This window comes from Delphinus delphis, chromosome 15, assembly GCF_949987515.2.
Source record: "Delphinus delphis chromosome 15, mDelDel1.2, whole genome shotgun sequence".
NCBI classification, from domain to species: Eukaryota; Metazoa; Chordata; class Mammalia; order Artiodactyla; family Delphinidae; genus Delphinus; species Delphinus delphis.
The window spans coordinates 3,458,623-3,477,649 of record NC_082697.1 but is presented as its reverse complement, the minus strand read 5'-3'; the positions used below and the strand labels follow the sequence as shown (position 1 = coordinate 3,477,649).

Below are 19,027 nucleotides of genomic sequence, written 5' to 3'. Positions count from 1 at the left end.
GAGCATCCCCTTAGAAGTCTAAGTAGTGTCTGCCTCAAGCAGGGGCTCTCAACCATGGGCGTCCTCCCCTCCAGGGGGCATGGGGCAGTGTCTGAAGATAGTTTTGGTTGTCACTCCGGCATCTGGCAGATAGAGCCCAGGACTTGCTGCTGAACATTTTACAGGCAAAGAATTATCTGGCCCCAAACGTCAATACCGCCAAAGTTGAGAACCCCTGACCTAGAATGAGAGGAAAACTCATCCATGTTCCAAAATAATGCTTCGATCCCTGGCAGTGTGGCCCGTGACCGTCCAAAGTGCTGAGTAGCTTCAGACATCCCCTCCACGACCTCATGGGAGTCTCCCTCCCTTGTAGTGGGCAGGAGAGGCTGTTTTATACAGATGTTTGTACAGATGAGGAAACTGAGGCTCAGAGAGGTGGAGACCAAGGCCGCTCCTCTGGAAATGAGTCAGTCACAACAGAGGCAAAGGATGGATGGGGGAGACTGGTGTGGTGAGCTTGAGGTCAGGTGAGCCATTCCTGTGCCACCTGTCTCCCCCGAAACCGTGACATTGGGAACATGCTGGATGCCTAGAGGATAGAAACCAAGCCTGGACCGAGTGCTCAAGCTCACTCCGGCCCCTCAGCCGGTGCTTCCGGCTGCAAGCTTGGCCACTGAGGGCCCGGGAGCATGGCCTCCCCAGGATCAGGGTCCACTGCCCTGCTCTGATTCACACAAGCCAGGAGGCCCAGTGCCCACATGGAGAAAAGGGACCTTTCCACACTCACCTGTGGCCTAACCGAGGAAAACACACAACTGTTTTTACCTAGAAGCACAAAATGTTTATTTTAATGTTATTTTTGCAAAACTTATTAACTAAAACAGAATTGTAGAGTCTTAGAAGCTGCGGGTCACAGTTCATGGGACATAACAATAGTCTTGAAGTCTAGGAGTCTTTAGAAAACATGCCTATGAACAAATATTACTTTTGAGGACAGTTTTATTATTATTGTCAATAATAAAATAAAACCATAGTGTTTTCACAGGGGTATCCGTGCAGGGCATAAGGTAAGGAGCCTTCTGTAGTGGCTGTTCTCAGCTCAGACTAACCTCATGATACAAACCTGACTGTCTTCTGCAGCGGGTGGGAAGGGGACGTTTCTCTTCCCAGATCTTGCTTATCAGGATTTGGGAGGGCCACAGCCCTTCTGAGGCAAAGACTGCATTTCTGTGAGCTTCCCAGGGAAAAGGCCTGGCCCGAGAGGTATTCGGCTGCCAACAGGGACGCCGAAAGGACAGAAATGGTGATAAGCAATGGGATGCCTGGGACCTGCAGCGGTCCCTTCTAGAGGTTCACTGAAGCTTTGTGAGGGCCGTGATCAAGCCAGCCTCGGTCAGCACCATGGACAGTGCCACCCCCCCCCACAGAAGCGTTCTCATCCCACACGGTGACTCTGGGGCCAGCTCTGTCAGGCTGTTCCCAGAGGATGTTAGGATCTTCCCCCTTAGGTGGTTGCAAAGATGAAATTAGACGTTGTGGGGTGGGGCACCCGGGGTGTGTGCTCTGAGCGGGCAGGGGGGCTGGGGTCCCGAGGTGGGGATGGGAGGCCGCCTCTCTTTTTGTGTTGGGGTAATGGTAGGTTTGGGTTTGAGCTCCCCCCGCTCCCCCCAGCCCCTGGTCTGATGGGCTCATTTTCCCCTGTAAAGCTGGAGGTGAGGCTGCACAGGAGGAGGGCCTGAGAAGCTGTAGGTAGGAGAGAGAGAAGGTCTGAAGCAGAGTGACCACCTGCTGGGGCAGAACCAAGGGCCCTGAGGGTGGTGGTCCTGAGATGGCCAGGACTGGGGCTTCTGTGTTGCCGTCTGTCTCCCACAGCACTCCCCAGGGACGGGGGCTGGCAGATGAAGGCTTCATCCAGAGATGGGGTGTTCCCAGTTAGCTAAACGCAAAAGAAGGGCGGCAGAGGGCTTGGGGGTATTGGTGAGACGGCTCTTGAGTGATGGATAGTGGAACTCGAGCTGGAGAAAGAGAGAAGGGGAAGGAGAGGTTGATGGGTTGGAAGAAAGCCCAGGGGTGGACAGGCCAGGGGAGGGGGGAGCAGTGCTTCGGGAGGGGGAGAAGCCTGAGCCAGCAGCTGGGGGGAGAGGGGATGGGGGCTGTGGACGGGCTGACCCTTCCTCAGAGCTGAAGCTCCTTGCTGTTCCCCTGCCACTCAGCTCACAGCCCTCACTCGGGCGGGACTGTTGTTAACCGGGCACGTAAAACCAATCACTGCGGGATCTGAGGGTCTGCGGTGCGCCGGCCGCACATCTCATTGTCGCTTCTTGATTAAATCTCACAATCCTGTGAGGGACTCTTGCTGTTAGTCCGATGTCGTCCACGGGTAAATGGAGACACAGGAGATTAGGAACTCGTCCGAGGTCGCAGAGTAAGTGCAGGGGCCAACTGACATCTGATTCCAAAGCCTGTGTTTGCGACCAGCAGCCCCAGGTGAGGTGGGAGCTTCAGTGCTACCTACTGAGTGGAAAAGGGACAGCATCGCCCACGCCCTTGAAGTTATTTCCCTCTCTCCCCGCTCCCTCCTCTCTGCTTCTGATGTTTCTGTTGATAGTAGAACTCATGGGGAGTGACATGTGTGTGAGAGGTGACCCCTCTGTACCCTGCTCCGTGATTACAAGCCCACGCATCCAAGGCTCCCTCGCTGTCTTCACACCCACCCCAGCCAGAGGAACTGTGGTGTGTGAACTCTCTGTTTTGCTTTTGAACCAGCCAAGATGTCGTCCGCATCCAGAGAGGAAGAAGCAGGTGCTGCTGGCAGCCTCCCACCCTCCACGGACGAGCCCCCTCAAGCCTTAGCTGGGTCCGACCCCCTGGACAGTCCTCCCAGACCCCTGGAGAGATCCGTGGGCCAGCTCCCCAGCCCCCCGCTGCTGCCCACCCCGCCGCCCAAGGCAGGCTCCAGGACCACGAGGAGTGTCACAGGTGGGCCTGCGTGCATCCACCCGTCCACCTTGCTGCCTTTTTCCTTCCGTTCATCCATCCACGCCTCCGACCCGTCCTGACTGGGCTCCCACTGCGGGCCGGTTCTCACCCTTGGCTTCTGCGGTGCTCTGGGGCTCTGGGCGGGTCCAGGGGAGCAGAGCTGGAGACGGGAGGGCGGTCCTTAGCCAGGAGGAGCCCTGGTTGTCAGAGGCAGACAGCCCGGGCTCCACTCAGACACATGCGGGGCAGCGCTCAAAGGTTTCTTCCGGAAGGTGGATGCAGGAGGCGTAGCCACAGCCCCCAGGCTGGGGGCTTTATCTTTCTGGACATTCAGGTGTCTGCCTGTCCTTCTCTTTCTGCTTCTGAGTCAGTGTCTGTCTGTCTCCTTACCTCCCCCCTCCCTCCCTCTCATCCCCTCTTTTCTCTCCCTCCCTGCCACTCCCCATCTCCCTTTTCTCTGTCTCTCTGTCCGTCTCATGATCTCTGCTCATCTCTGTGAGAGCTCCGTCCAGCAAGGCGGAGCCGGGAATGCACCCTGGACCGTAGGGTGGTGGTCAGAGAGGGGAGCACGGCTGAGCAGAGGCCCGCAAAGGCATCGCCTCCTGTAGCTTTGGCCACACTGGCTGAAGGGTCCCAGGAAGTAGGGGCGTTGTCTTTTCAAGTTTTCTTGTCCCGTCCCTGCTGGAAACAGGAGACACACACTGCAGGTCTCAGGGGGAAAGCAGGCCTTTCACAAAGAGGCGATTGTTTTTAAGAGTAAAGCCTTGCGTGCCGCCTCTGAGGGCGGGGCCAGGAAGATGAGAGTGGAGAGCAGAGTTCAGCTTTGCTCTAATCCTTGGCCACCACCTGTAATACGACTGCTCACAGCTTGTCAGGATCTGCCCACCCCCAGGCACCGCAAGGAGGCCAGCCCCTCTGGGGAGGGAACGTGTCCCCACTTGACAATTGAGGGAACTCTGCCATCACCCCTAGTCCCAGCGCCTGCGTACAGCAGGTGCTCAGCGAGTGTGGGTAACTGTGATCGAAGGAGCAGTCAGGTGATCTGACCCCTCTGTCTGCTTTCTGCCTCTTTCTCCATCTCTGGGAGTCAGTCAGAGTGTTCAGTCCTTGGGTGACATGGCCACACAGACTAAAGTTTTGAGGCAAATGATCTGCATCTTGTTACAGTCTGTGTGCGAATTCCCCTTCCATCCATTGAAACGTGAGAGAGTTGGAAATCCACTGGATAAGGCACCATCCGCCCCACTTCCTTCGGGCTCCTGTATAATTAGTTCAGGGACCCTCTGTCCCCGTTGTGCTTAGACAGGATCAGACCTCAGCCTGTTTCATGTCCCGTGAGTCCTCTCTCCCCGTGTCCTAAGTCCTGGGTCAGCTTCTCTGACTCCCCCCAGCCCCTCAGGGGCGAGGAGCTCCTGAACTTCGGAGACCTTTTCTGACAAGTCACCGAGGAGTCTGGGGCCTGGATTAGGGCGGGAGGGGGGGAGGGTTACGAGCTTTGGCCTGGATCTCTTGCAGCTGAGACTGCATTTTGGCAACTTGGTCTTCATTTCCTTTAGGGGGAAATAGTTGCTTCAGCACGTGGCCACTAGGTGGCAGCAGAGGAAGAGAAAGGCCCTTCACCTGGGCTTAACTGGGGCACAAGGGGACGGACGCTACACACTCAGTGCTCCCCACCCACCCCGGGTGCTCGCTCGGCTGAGATAGCCACAGCGGCCCCCAGCCCACGCGCTTCCTCAGCCCACCCTCCCCCAGGTGTCAGGGAGCCACCTGCACCCAGATCCCACACACAGACTTGCTGTGCTGGGTCTGCGTGGTGTTTAATATTTTAAACATGTGTTGCCAACATTTCAAACATATCAAAATATGTTTAAGTATTAAACATATTATATATCTATATTTATCTGAATCACTTTACTGCACAGCTGAGACTAACACAACATTGTAAACCAACTATACTTCAATTCCAAAAAAGAAAAAAAGGAAAAAAGTATAAAATATGTTTAACGGGCAGCCTTTGGGGCCCTGGGACTTGCCGTCATCAGGCCACATCTCGTCCCAAGGAGAATGGGAGAGCCGTGATCAGAAGGCCCCCCCTGGTGAGGTGCAGGGTTGGCGGCGGACGTGAACGGATGGCGTGGGGAAGCAGAGGGGGCTATGGGAGTGGTCCAGGATGAGCGATGGCTGTAGAGCTTGGGGAGTTCTTCCACGTTCCGCAAAAGGAAGTATGGCTTCAGGAGTTTGTAGGAGAGAAATGGAAAGGAGGCTTTCGGTGCCTGAGACCTTGCAGGGGGCCTGTGGGCACTGCCATGGGCTCAGCTCAGGGATGGAGGATGGACTGGAACCGGTCAGGGACAAACCTCGTCTCCGGCCTTGGGGGCGAAGGGACATGGTGCGGCATCTGGTACTAGTGGGTTCACCTGGCCGGGAGCCCTGTGTCCCCTCTGTTCACAGGCTCCTGTGTTTCTGCAAAGCCCCACTTCCCCGCCCCCAAAGACTTATCTTCTTGTTGGTTCTTCTTACGCCCCAGGCCAGGCCACACTCTTCCAAGGCTCTGGCGGGAAGAGTACTGACCCTCCTGTCCGAGGCCAGCTTTCCACGCCCACGGGGTCCCCACATCTCACCGCTGTCCACCGGCCGCTGCCCCCCAGCCGAGTCATCGAGGAGCTGCACAGGGCGCTGGCCACCAAGCACCGCCAGGACAGGTGAGGCCCCTCCCCTGGCAGCGGGACCTGTGTGCCCACATCCCCATCTGCGGCCAGCCTTATGGGTGGCAGTTATGGGGGGCGGGCTCCGGGTTGAACTCAATGCTCTGCTGTCCCCGGCTTGGAATTCCTAGCTTCTGAGCAAGGAGCTCGTGTTTTCATTTTGCACTGGGCTGTGCAGCTGGTCTGTAGCTGGTCTCAGTTGCCACTTTCCGGGCGGGGTCAAGTGGGTGATGTGCACCGTGGGGACCAGCCACAAAGTCCCTGCATTTCCCCCGGAGGATCCAGGGATCCAGGGTTGGGTGGGAGCATCCCGGGGGAGAATTGAGAGGGAGAAGTAGCTGTTACGTTGTCTCGGGACTCTGACGGCTTCCCGTTTTCATCAGGCAAGAGCACAAGTAAGCCTGCTCGGAAGCTGACTCTTATTCTTGGTCTCATATGCCTCATAGACTGAGGATAAGTGAGTCATCGAAGGGCAAAACAGACAATGGGATACGCGTGTGGCTTGGCAGAAATATTGGACAAATAAAATGCCCTGCTCAGTTCTGAGGAAATCCTTGATCTGAGTGTTTGCTGCTCTCAGCCTCGGCGGGGTTTATTGCGTGCATGTCTGTGACATTCGGGTCAGCACGTCCTAAGCAGCCGTTTGCCTTGGACTCGGAGCCGCGTGTGCCTCCGGCGCGTCTTGTCCTGTGTATCGGCTGCACATACTTGGGGGTCGTCTTTGCAACGCCCGTTATAAGTCTTCAAGTCGACTTTGCAGGGTTTGCAGGTGAAGCTGGACAACATATAACACGAACTGCCTTTCTGGTTCAGTTTCCAAGGCAGGGACAGTAAGGGGTCCCCGAAGAAACGCGTGGACGTCCGGCTGTCGAGGACGTGCAGCGTGGAGCGGGGCAAGGAGCGGGGCGAGGCTTGGAGCTTTGATGGAGTCTCGGACGGCAAGTGGACCGTGGCTCAGGAGTCCGAGGAGAATAAGGAGAACCTGATCATGAATTCCGAACTCAAGGATGACCTGCTTTTGTATCAAGACGAAGAGGCCCTGAATGACTCCATCATCTCTGGTGAGCGGAGGGTGGATCCCGTGGGGTGGGAACCTCCCACCAGAGGTGCGCATCCGCCAGCACAGAGGGGGCGGGGGAGTGATGGAGAGAGATACCCCCCCCCCTTGTTTCATGAGCAGGCTGCCTGCGGGCAGGCTCAGGGCACAGTTAGGATGGACCTGAGTGAGTTTGCTTTATTCTGCCCATTGCATATTCATTTTCACGTGTGTTGGAAAAACAGAAGTGGCTCAGTAAGTGACAGAGCATCACTGCTTGGGATGACACGGCAGGAGGTGGTGTCGGTGGCACTCGGATGGCCAGCGTTTGGAAAATGTAGCAGAAAATGTTAATAGGAAAACGAGATGAGATGGAAGTGGGAGGGAGGGAAGGAGAGAGGGGCTGATGCCAGCAGTCGTCTCGGAAATACTATAAGCCCGGCAGCATCTGTTAGTTCAGGACCACGTGTTCACGAGGCCCTAGGAGGTCTGTGTCTGTCCTCACAACATGTTCTAAAGATCAGGGTATTTGGTCTGTCTTACCCTTGAAGATCTGGGGACTCGGAGAGACAGAGCATCGTAGACCCCTCGTGATGCAGGTAAAAGGGTGCTGAGTCCTGGTGCAGGCTGTGCAGGCTTCGTCTCTTGTAGGAGGGTCAAGGGTGGACGTGGCTATAAGGCCTTTGGGGGATGATTCTTGTTCCTAAGTGAGGGGTTATTGTTCTTCCTGAAAGCATCTCATGGTGACCATCACTGCCACAGGCAGAGCTCTGGGTGGAGCCACTGGGGACCTGGTCTGGTGTTGGTGGAGAGTCGGGAAGGGGCTGGCATTGAAACTGAGCTGGCTGGTACTAAGCGGGTACAGGCAGGGCGAATCGTGACCAGGTGGACAGACCAGGAGCCCAGGGCTAGACACTGGCCTTGACTGTCATCTCCTCCTGTGACCTCGCGTACCTCTGGGCCTTTTCCACGCTGGTCTAGCGAAGCACTTCCGGGAGCATGTGCTGCGGTACATGTGGGGTGACACGGCTCCCACGAGGTTGGAAGAGGCTGATAGATAGTCGAACTGAGGTCTTCGTAGCAGAAACTCACAGCCATAGGGCCCTGGACGTCTAAGAAGAGGATGAAGCTTGTGATGTTTCCCAAACTTATCTGGCCCTGGGACCCTTTGCCTTAAACACCCGTCAGCATCCTGCCGGATGGGGTGACGTGGGACACATCTGAGAACGGCTGGCGTAGACAGGGCTCACGGGCTGGAGCAGGTCCCTCAACCTCGGCACCAGTGACATTGGGGGCTGGACAGTTCTCTGTGGTGGTGCTGCCCTGGGCCTTGTAGGGTGTCTGGAGCGTCCCTGGCTTCTGCTCGCTGGACTGCACTCCCTCTGGCTCTAGGCGAGGGTTCTTCCTGCCTTTTTCAGCTGCCGGGGGCTCCAGTGGTCCTTGCCTTGTGGCCGCAGCCTCTGATCTCTGCCTCCATCTTCACATCAGCTCTTCATGTCCTCTCCTTTTCTTATAAGGACACTCATCATTGGTTTTAGGGCCCATCTGGATAATCTGGGATGATCTCCTCATTTTGAGATCCTTACCTTAATTACATCTGCAAAAGCAAATTACATCTTTTTTTTTTTTTCCCAAATAAGGTCACATTCCCAGGTTCCAGGTGCACCAATCTTTGGGGGTCACTGTTCTACCCAACACTGTCACCCCGATGGTGTAGCATGTTCCTTTTCTTATTGAGCCAAGGTCGCCCCTGGGACCTTTTACCCCCAACCCCACGCCCGTCCTCAGCAGTGGGACCAGTCCACGCGCCTCAGACGAGACCTGCTGTGGGAAGGAGCGGGTCCCCGCCTGCCTCGCCCCCGACCCCTCACTGACCAGCTCCGACCTTCTCCTCCCTGCTCTGATGACAGCGCTGTGAACCTCCCTTCAGGGCTTTGACGCAGTTGCCGTTTTACCCTGACTTCTGTCCTTGTCTGACTGTTGTCTGTCCCCCCGCCAGTCTATCATTATTGGACTGTTACTGATGACCTAATGTATGTGGTTGACTACTGTGCCCCTCGTCCCCATGTGCGTGGTTCTAAGCAGGAGTCAGTGAGCAGCTGCTGGATGAGCGGCTTTAAATACCACCTGCCAATCCGACAGGTCCTCCAGCCCACGCGGCCCGAGCTCCAAGGGGTTGTCCTGTTAACTCAGCACGTCCCCCTGGGGTCTTGGAGGTGCGGCTGACCCGACATCTTTGGATCGGAGCTCTTGATCTTTGCCTTCAAACCCAGACCGTTCCCTGTCCTTGTGAGCAGGGCCTCTGACCTTCCGTGGCCTGGGGCCACCGTGCCGCTCTCTGGACTTTGCACCTGACACGCAAATGGCTCCTCCTTGGAGACGTCGGGCCAGTCCCCCTCTGCTGCGCTCAGCCTCCCCCGAGGCTCCCTGCCTGCGCCCTCACCTCTGTTCTAGCTTCTCCACACAGACAGACGTCAGGGAACGTCACCCCTTGCTCACATTCCTCCAGTGGCTTCCGAGGGGTTGAACGCCCTGACCTCACCAGGATCTGCATGGCCTGTCCCTGTCCCCCGGGCTGTCTCCTCTCCATGCCCCCTGGGACCCAGCCACACACCCTCCCTGCTTCTTACACGCCCTGACCACAGGGCTCCCATGCTCACCACGCAGGAGGTGTTGTGCGGCTCCACGGGGTTTAAAACACCGCTTCCTCCAGGAAGCCGGCAGGCATAACAAGCGACTCCCCTGCCAGTCCCTACGCACACAATAAATGTCAGTGAATGATGGGGTGTCGGGATGAAAGGAGATGGTGTCTGTAGCCTCACGTGGCAGATCAGCCATTTCGCCACCTCCAAGGGTTCTCCCAGGACGTGGGGCAAACCTGAGTCTCTTGTTGTTTGTCTTCTCAAACCGGCGTCCTTAATTGAACTTGGCGTTTGACTGTGGTGACAGGAAGAGGGAGGGTGGAACTCATTCTAGAAACTCTGCTGTTGTTAACATGCCCAGGATCCCACCAGGCTGTGCTCAGGAAGGACTGCACTGACTGTGTTTGCAAACCCAGGTAAAGCCACCCCTCTTGTGGGCATCGTTGTCTGGGGCTCAAGGTCAAGGGCTCACATCCAACCCTAAGAGCATCCTGTGGAGGGCTGGGCGCATTGCACGCAGTGAGGCAGATCTGGGGATTCCCGACGCCCACACACTGACCCCTGACATCTGTAGTGGAGGCCACGGTACACAGTCCGGGGTCCCTGAACCCCTGAGATCCAGGGCAGAAAGTGGATGCTTTGCCTTTATCATATTCTCACGTGTGTTTGCAACTCCCTCAAAGTTACGAATCTCTGGGACACCATGCTTGGAGGAAAAAAAATTCAATATCGGTTCTGGGAAAAGTCTATAAATCTTACTTTTGGGGCAAAGTGGTTCCTAGTGGGAAAGGCTCATTAACGTATTCTGCTTGGCCTGGTAGGACAGTGGCAAAGATCAGCTTTTATTTCCTTGCTCGTGTTCAAACCCCGCTCCCAGCATCACGCTGGTGTGTTCTTTGTAGATCTCTGTGGTGCAGAGGCAGCGGCTTCATCCATTATTAACCATAGAAACTGCACTGGTATTTATTTATTTATCCTCATAACTCGCTGTGGATGGAGCCTTTGCAGGTGGCGTCTCATCCAGTGTGAACACCCCAGGACGTGCTTGTTATCGAACATCTCACCAGCCTGAATTCTCTAGTAGTAGCTACATCAGGGTTTAATTTCTGGGGGTGGTGGAGACCCCATCCGAGGCAGCCCTGCCCCTGAATCAGCTAGAACACTGTCCTGCTGGATCCGGTTGGAGTGAAAAATGTATTTGCTTTAGTCTGGGTCTGGCCGTTGGATTTCCATGCAGGGCACGTACGATGTCTCGATCAACACAAAGATGCGTTACAGGCTGTTGTGTTTGTGCCTCGTGTGCTGTGTTTATGCTCCCACATAGGCTTGCGTGCGTGTGTGTCCACACGGTACCTTTGTGGGCACGTGGAGTCAGTGCCAGGTAACTGGGGACATTCTCAAGTCCATCAAAGGTGATTTTTTAAAAGATTTTGTTTTTTAGAGCAATTTTAGGTTCACAGCAAATTAAGAAGAAATATAGACTTTTCCTTGTTCCCCTGCCCCATACCTGCACAGCGCCCTCCATTATCAGCATCCCCTCCAGTTGTTACAACTGATGAACCTGCACTGGCACACGGTCACCTAAAGTCCATAATTTGTTAGAGTTTATTCTTGGTGTTGTACGTTCTATGGGTTTGGACAAATGTATAATGACGTGTCCGTCCTTACAGTATCATATGGAGAAGTTCCACTGCCCTGAAAATCCTCTGGGCTCTGCCTGTTCATCCCTCCCTCCCCCCAACCCCTGGCAACCACTGATCTTTTTACTGTCTCCATAGTTTTGTCTTTTCCAGAAGGTCGTATTTGGAATAATACAGTAGGTAGTCTTTTCAGATTGGCTTCTTTCACTTAATAATATACATTTATGTTTCTGCCTTGCCATTTCATGGCTAGATGATATTTAATTTTTTTCTTTTTTTCTTTTTATTTTTTCTTCCAGTTTTGTTGAGATATAAATGACACGTAACGCTGTGTAAATTTAAGGTGTATACAGCATAATGATTTTCACTTACATACATCCTGAAATACCACAATACGTTTAATAAACATCCATCATCTCGTATAGATACAAAATTAAAGAAATAGAAAAAATATTTTTTCCTTGTGAGGAGAACTCTTAGGATTTACTCTTTTGAAACTTTCATATGTAACACACATCAGTGTTAATTACATTTATCGTATTTCTCGTCTTGTACGTTACATCCCTAGTACTTACTTATCTTATACCTGGCAGTTTATACCTTCGGACCACCTTCATCCAATTCCCCCTGCTTCCATCTCCCACCTCTGGCAACCACAAATCAGATCTCTTTTTTCTATGAGTTTGTTTTTGAAGTACAGTTGACCTACAACACTACATTAGTTCCTGGTATACAACATAGCGATCCAATATTTCTATACATTTCAAAATGATCTCCATGACGAATCTAGTTACCATCTGTCACCATACGAAGATATCACGTAATTATCGGCTATATTCCCCACACTGTACATTTCCTACCCGTGGCTCATTTATTTTGTAAATGGGAGTTTGTACCTCTTAATCTCCCTCACCTGTGTCTCTCCTCCCCCACCCCCTCGTTTCTTTTTAATGCAGAATAATATTCCACTGTCTGGCTGTATCCCAGTTTATTTATCCCTTCACCTACTGAAGGAGGTCTTGGTTGTTTCTAAGTTTTGGCAACTATGACTAAAGCTGTTATAAACATCCATGTGCAGGTTTTTGTGTGGGTATAAGTTTTCAACTCCTTTGGGTAAATACCAAAGAGTGAAGCGGTTGGATCATAGGTTAAGAGGATGTTGAGTGTCGTGAGAAACCACCGAACAGTCTTCCAAGGTGACTGCTCCATTTTACATTCCGACCAGCAACGGATGGAAGTTCCTGTTCCCCCACATCTTCGCCAGCATTTGGTGTTTGTCAGTGTTCTGGACTTTGGCCACTCTTACAGGTTTGTAGTGGTACCTCATTATTGTTTTAACTTGCATTTTCCTAATGACGCATGATATGGTGCATCTTTTCATGTGTTGATTTAACATCTGTATATCTGCTTTGGTGAGGTGTCCGTTAAGATTTTTGGCCCGTTTTTTAATTGGGTGATTTGTTTTTTTATTGTTGAGTTTTAAGAGTTTTTTTTTTAATATATTTTGGATGACATCCCTTTATCAGATGTGTCTTTTGCAAATATTTATTCCCAGTCCATGACTCTTCTTCTTATACTCTCAATATTGTCTTTAACAGAACAGAAGTTTTAACTTAGTAAACTCCAGCTTATCAATTTTTTCTTCCTTGGAGTGTGCCTTTGGTCTTGTATCTAAAAGTGATTACCATACATAAGGTCACTTAGGTTTCCTCCTAGGTGATCTAGAACTTCTATAGTGTTGTGTTTTGCGTTTCAGTCTGTGGTCCATTTTGACTTAATTTTTGTGAAAGGTGAAAGTTCTGCGTCTAGATTCATTTTTTATTTTTATTCTTTTGCATGTTGATGTCCAATTGTTCCAGCACCATTTGTGCAAAGATTATCATTGCTTTATTGTATTGCTTTTGCTCCTTCGTCAAAGATCAGTTAACTGTATTTATGTGGGTCTATTTCTGAACTCACTATTTTGTTCTATTGATGTATTTGTCTATTCTTTCACCAATACCACACTATAAACTAAGTCGAGTAGTGTCAGTCTTCCAACTTCGTTCTCCAGTATTGTGTTGGCTATTCTTAGTCTTTTGCCTGTCCATATAAACTTTAGAATGTCTGCCAGTATCCACAAAATACCTTGTGGGGATTTGGATTGGGATTGCATTGAACCTATAGATCACATTAGGAAAAACTGATGTCTTGACAATATTCAGCCTTACTGTCCACGAACATGGAATATCTCTCCATTTATTTGGTTCTTCTTTGATTTTGTTCATTAGAGTTTTGTAGTTTTCCTCGTATAGATCTTGTGTATATGTTGTTGGATTTATATATAACTGTTTCATTTTGGGGGCTGTTAATATAAAGGCATTATGTTTTTAATTTCAAATTCCAGTTGTTCATTGTTGGTATAATGGAAAGCAATTGACTCTTGTATATTAACCTTGTATCCTGCAACCTTGCTACAATCACTGATTAGTTCCAGGAGTTTTTCATTGATTCTTTTGGATTTTCTACATAGATATTGTGTCATCAGAAAACAAAGACAGTTTTATGTCTTCTCACTCTGTGTACCTTTTATTTCCTTTTCTTCTCTTTTTGCATTACCTCCTATTCCAGTATGATACTGAAAAGGAATGATGGAAAAGACATCTTGCTTTGTTCCTGATCTTCGTGGGAAAGCTTTGAGTTTCTCACCATTAAGGATGTTGTTAGCGCTCGGTTTTTGTAGATATTATCAAGTTGAAGAAGTTCCTCTTTGCTAAGTTTACTGATGTGGTTTTTTTAATTGAGGTGACGTTGGTTTATAACATTATGAGTTTCATGTGTGCAGCACTATATTTTTACTTCTGCATACACTACAGTGTGCTCACCACCCCAAATTGAGTTTCTACCCATTATCATGCAATCGACCCCCTTTGTCCATTTTGCCTTCCCCCTTGTTTCCCTCTGGTAACCGCTACTCTGTTCTCTGTATCTACATTTTGGTTTGGTTTATTTATTTGTTTTTTATGTTGCACACATGAGTGATTTCATTTGGTGTTTGTCTTTCTCTGTCAGACTTGTCTCACTTAGCATAATCTCCTACAGGTCCATTCATGCTGTTGCGAATGGCAGGATTTTATCTTTTTTATGACTGAGTAGTATTCTGCTATGTGTGTGTCTGTGTGTGTGTATGTATATATGTACACAACTTCTTTATCCCTTCATCTCTTGATGGGCAGTTAGGTTGTTTCCATATCTCTTGGCTATTGTAAATCATACTGTGATGAACATAGGAGTGCATATATCCTTTTGAATTAGTGTTTTTGTATTCTTCAGATAAATAACCAGATGTGGAATAGCTGGACTGTATGGTAATTCTATTCTTATTTTTTGGAGGAATCTCTATATTGTTTTCCATAGTGGCTGCACCAACTTACATTCTCAGCAACTGTGTATAAGGGTTCCCTTTTCTCCACATCCTCTCCAACCCTTGTTATTTCTTGCTTTTCTGATAATAGCCATTCTAACAGGCATGAAGTGATATCTCACTGTAGTTCTGATTTGCATTCCCCTAATAATTAGTGATGTTGAACATCTTTTCACATGCCGTTGGCCATCTGTATGTCTTCTTTTCAAAAATGTCTGTTCAGATCTTCTGCCCACTATTCAATCAGATTTTGTGTTTTGGAGTTGTTGAGTTGTATGAGTTCTTCATATATTTTGGATATTAACCCCTTATTGCATATATGATTTGCAAATACCTTCTTCCCATCAGGTAGGTTGTCTTTTAGTTTTGTTGACGGCTTCCTTTGCTGTGCAGAAGCTTTTTTAGTTTGAGGCAATCCTATTTGTTTATTTTTGCTTTTGTTTCCTTTGCTTGAGGAGACATTACATGGAAAGGTATTGCTAAGACTGATGTAAAAAGAGCATCCTGCCTATGTTTTCTTCTAGGAGTTTTATGGTTTCAGGTCTTATATTCAAGTCTTTAATCCATTTTGAGTTAATTTTTGTGTATGGTGTGAGACAGTGGTCTAGTTTCTTATCTATCTATCCAGTTTTCTCAGCACCATTTATTGAAGATACTGTCCTTTCTCTGTAGTATGTTCTTAGCTCTTTTGTTGTAAATTATTTGTCCATATATATGCAGGTTTATTTCTAAGATCTCAATAATGTTCTGTTTTTGATCTATGTATCTGTTTTTCTGCCAATTCCATGCTGTTTTGATTACGGCTTTCGTAATATAGTTTGAAATCAGGGTGTGTGATACCTCAAGATTTGTTTTTTTCTCTCAGGATTGCTTGGGTATTTGTGGTCTTTTGTGCTTCCATATAAATTTTAGAATTTTTTGTTCTATTTCTGTGAAAAATGTCATTGGGATTTTGATAGGGATTGCATTGACTCTGTAGATTGCTTTAGGTAATGTGAACTTTTGAAAAATGTTAATTCTTTTAATCCAATTAGGACACAGAGTATCTTTCTGTTTCTTTGTATCTTCTTCAACTTATTTCAGCAATATCTTACATTTTTCAGTGTATGAGTCTTTCACCTTCTTGATTAAAATTACTTCTTTTTTGGTACCAATTGTAAATAGAATTGTTAATTTTACTTTATGCTAGCTTATTGTTAGTTTATAGGAATGCAGTGGATTTTCATATATTGTTTTTGTACCCTGCAACTTTATTGTAATCATTATTTTGAGTAGCTTTTCGGTGGAGTCTTTGGGATTTTCTATACATAAAAATTATGTTGTCTACAGACAGTGACAATTTTACTTCTTCCTTTCCCATTTGGATGTCTTTCATTTCTTTTTCTTGCCTAATTTCTTTAGCTAGGACTTTCAATACTGCATTGGACAAGAATGGTGAGAGTGGGCACCCTTGTCTTCTTCCTGATCTTAGAGGGATAACTTTCAGTTTTCCACTATTGTGTATAATGTTAGCTGTGGGTTTGTCAAATGAGGCCTTTATTAGGTTGAGGCACATTCCTCATATACCCATTTTATTGAGAGTTTTTCTCATAAATGGCTGTTGAATCTCGTCATATGCTTTTTCTGCATCTACTGAGATGATCATATGATTTTTATCCTTCATATTGTTAGTGTGGTGTATCATATTGATTGATTTGTGTATGTTGAACCATCCTTGCATCCCTAGAGTAAGCCCCACTTGATCATGGTGTATGATCCTCTTAAGGTAGCACATGTGTTCAGTTTGCTAATATTTTGTTGAGGATTTTTGTGTTTATGTTCATCAGAAATATTGGCCTGTAATTTTCTTTTTTTGTGTTGTGTTTGTCTGGTTTTGGTATCAGGAAGATGCTGGCCTCTTAAAATAAGTTAGGAAGTGTTCCATTTTCTTCAACTTTTTGGGTGAGTTTGAGAAGGATAGATATTAAATCCTTGAATGTTTGGCAAGATTCACCTGTGAAGCTGTCGGCCCTGGACGTTTGTTTCTGGAGAAGTTTTTTTTATGACTCTTTCAGTCTTCTTACTAGTGATCAGTCCTTTCAGATTTTCTATTTCTTCATGATTCAGTCTTGGAAATTTGTATGATTCTAAGAATTTTTTCATTTCTTCTAGGTTTCCCAGTTGGTTGGGAGTACAGCTATTTTCTCTCTTTTTTTTTTAAACATCTTTATTGGGGTATATTTCCTTTACAATGGTGTGTTAGTTTCTGCTTTATAACAAAGTGAATCAGTTATACATATACATATGTTCCCATATCTCTTCCCTCTTGCGTCTCCCTCCCTCCCACCCTCCCTATCCCACCCCTCCAGGCGGTCACAAAGCACCGAGCTGATATCCCTGTGCTATGCGGCTGCTTCCCACTAGCTATCTACCTTACGTTTGTTAGTGTATATATGTCCATGCCTCTCTCTCGCTTTGTCACCCTTCCCCCTCCCCATATCCTCAAGCACGTTCTCCAGTAGGTCTGTGTCTTTATTCCTGTCTTAACCCTAGGTTCTTCATGACATTTTTTTTCTTAAATTCCATATATATGTGTTAGCATACGGTATTTGTCTTTCTCTTTCTGACTTACTTCACTCTGTATGACAGACTCTAGGTCTACCCACCTCATTACAAATAGCTCAATTTCATTTCTTTTTATGGCTGAGTAATGTTCCATTGTATATATGTGCCACATCTTCTTTATCCATTCATCCGATGATGGGCACTTAGGTTGTTTCCATCTCCGGGCTATTGTAAATAGAGCTGCAATGAACATTTTGGTACATGACTCTTTTTGAATTATGGTTTTCTCAGGGTATATGCCCAATAGTGGGATCGCTGGGTCATATGGTAGTTCTATTTGTAGTTTTTTAAGGAACCTCCATAGTGTTCTCCATAGTGGCTGAACCAATTCACATTCCCACCAGCAGTGCAGGAGTGTTCCCTTTTCTCCACACCCGCTCCAGCATTTATTGTTTCTAGATTTGTTGATGATGGCCATTCTGACTGGTGTGAGATGATATCTCATTGTAGTTTTGATTTGCATTTCTCTAATGATTAATGATGTTGAGCATTCTTTCATGTGTTTGTTGGCAGTCTGTATATCTTCTTTGGAGAAATGTCTATTTAGGTCTTCTGCCCATTTTCGGATTGGGTTCTTTGTGTTTTTGTTATTGAGCTGCATGAGCTGCTTGTAAATTTTGGAAATTAATCCTTTGTCAGTTGCTTCATTTGCAAATATTTTCTCCCATTCTGAGGGTTGTCTTTTGGTCTTGTTTATGGTTTCCTTTGTTGTGCAAAAGCTTTGAAGTTTCATTAGGTCCCATTTGTTTATTTTTGTTTTTATTTCCATTTCTCTAGGAGGTGGGTCAAAAAGGATCTTGCTGTGATTTATGTCATAGAGTGTCCTGCCTATGTTTTCCTCTAAGAGTTTGATAGTTTCTGGCCTTACATTTAGGTCTTTAATCCATTTTGAGCTTATTTTTGTGTATGGTGTTAGGGAGTGATCTAATCTCATACTTTTACATGTACCTGTCCAGTTTTCCCAGCACCACTTATTGAAGAGGCTGTCCTTTCTCCACTGTACATTCCTGCCTCCTTTATCAAAGATAAGGTGACCGACCATATGTGCATGGGTTTATCTCTGGGCTTTCTATCCTGTTCCTTGATCTATCTTTCTGTTTTTGTGCCAGTACCATACTGTCTTGATTACTGTAGCTTTGTAGTATAGTATGAAGTCAGGGAGCCTGATTCCTCCAGCTCCGTTTTTCGTTCTCAAGATTGCTTTGGCTATTCGGGGTCTTTCATGTTTCCATACAAATTGTGAAATTTTTTGTTCTAGTTCTGTGAAAAATGCCAGTGGTAGTTTGATAGGGATTGCATTGAATCTGTAGATTGCTTTGGGTAGTAGAGTCATTTTCACAATGTTGATTCTTCCAATCCAAGAACATGGTATATCTCTCCATCTATTTGTATCATCTTTAATTTCTTTCATCAGTGTCTTATAATTTTCTGCATACAGGTGTTTTGTCTCCATAGGTAGGTTTCTTCCTAGATATTTTATTCTTTTTGTTGCAGTCGTAAATGGGAGTGTTTTCTTGATTTCGCTTTCAGATTTTTCATCATTAGTGTATAGGAATGCAAGAGATTTCTGTGCATTAATTTTGTATCCTGCAACTTTACCACATTCATTGATTAGCTCTAGTAGTTTTCTGGTAGCATCTTTAGGGCTCTCTATGTATAGTATCATGTCATCTGCAAACAGTGACAGCTTTACTTCTTCTTTTCTGATTCGGATTCCTTTTATTTCCTTTTCTTCTCTGATTGCTGTGGCTAAAATTTCCAAAACTATATTGAATAAGAGTGGTGAGAGTGGGCAACCTTGTCTTGTTCCTGAGCTTAGTGGAAATGCTTTCAGCTTTTCACCATTGAGGACGATGATTGCTGTGGGTTTGTCATGGTCTTTATTATATTGAGGAAAGTTCCCTCTATGCCTACTTTCGGCAGGGTTTTTATCATAAGTGGGTGTTGAATTTTGTCAAAAGCTTTCTCTGCATCTATTGAGATGATCATATGATTTTTCTCCTTCAATTTGTTAATATGGTTTATCACATTGATTG

At 47.5% G+C, this 19,027-nt stretch overlaps 1 protein-coding gene across 4 annotated transcripts in view; it reads left to right on the top strand.

Annotated features, from left to right (window-relative positions):
- The window catches only part of PHACTR3 (phosphatase and actin regulator 3), a 235,141-nt gene that overhangs the window by 154,955 nt on the left and 61,159 nt on the right, over nucleotides 1-19,027 (top strand). For all 4 annotated transcript variants that reach the window (XM_060032635.1, XM_060032634.1, XM_060032637.1 and 1 more), the window contains exons 5-7: nucleotides 2,749-2,961; nucleotides 5,489-5,663; nucleotides 6,480-6,727. In XM_060032635.1, coding sequence (XP_059888618.1) covers nucleotides 2,749-2,961; nucleotides 5,489-5,663; nucleotides 6,480-6,727 — 636 coding nt within the window. The remainder of the gene's footprint in view (nucleotides 1-2,748; nucleotides 2,962-5,488; nucleotides 5,664-6,479; nucleotides 6,728-19,027) is intronic.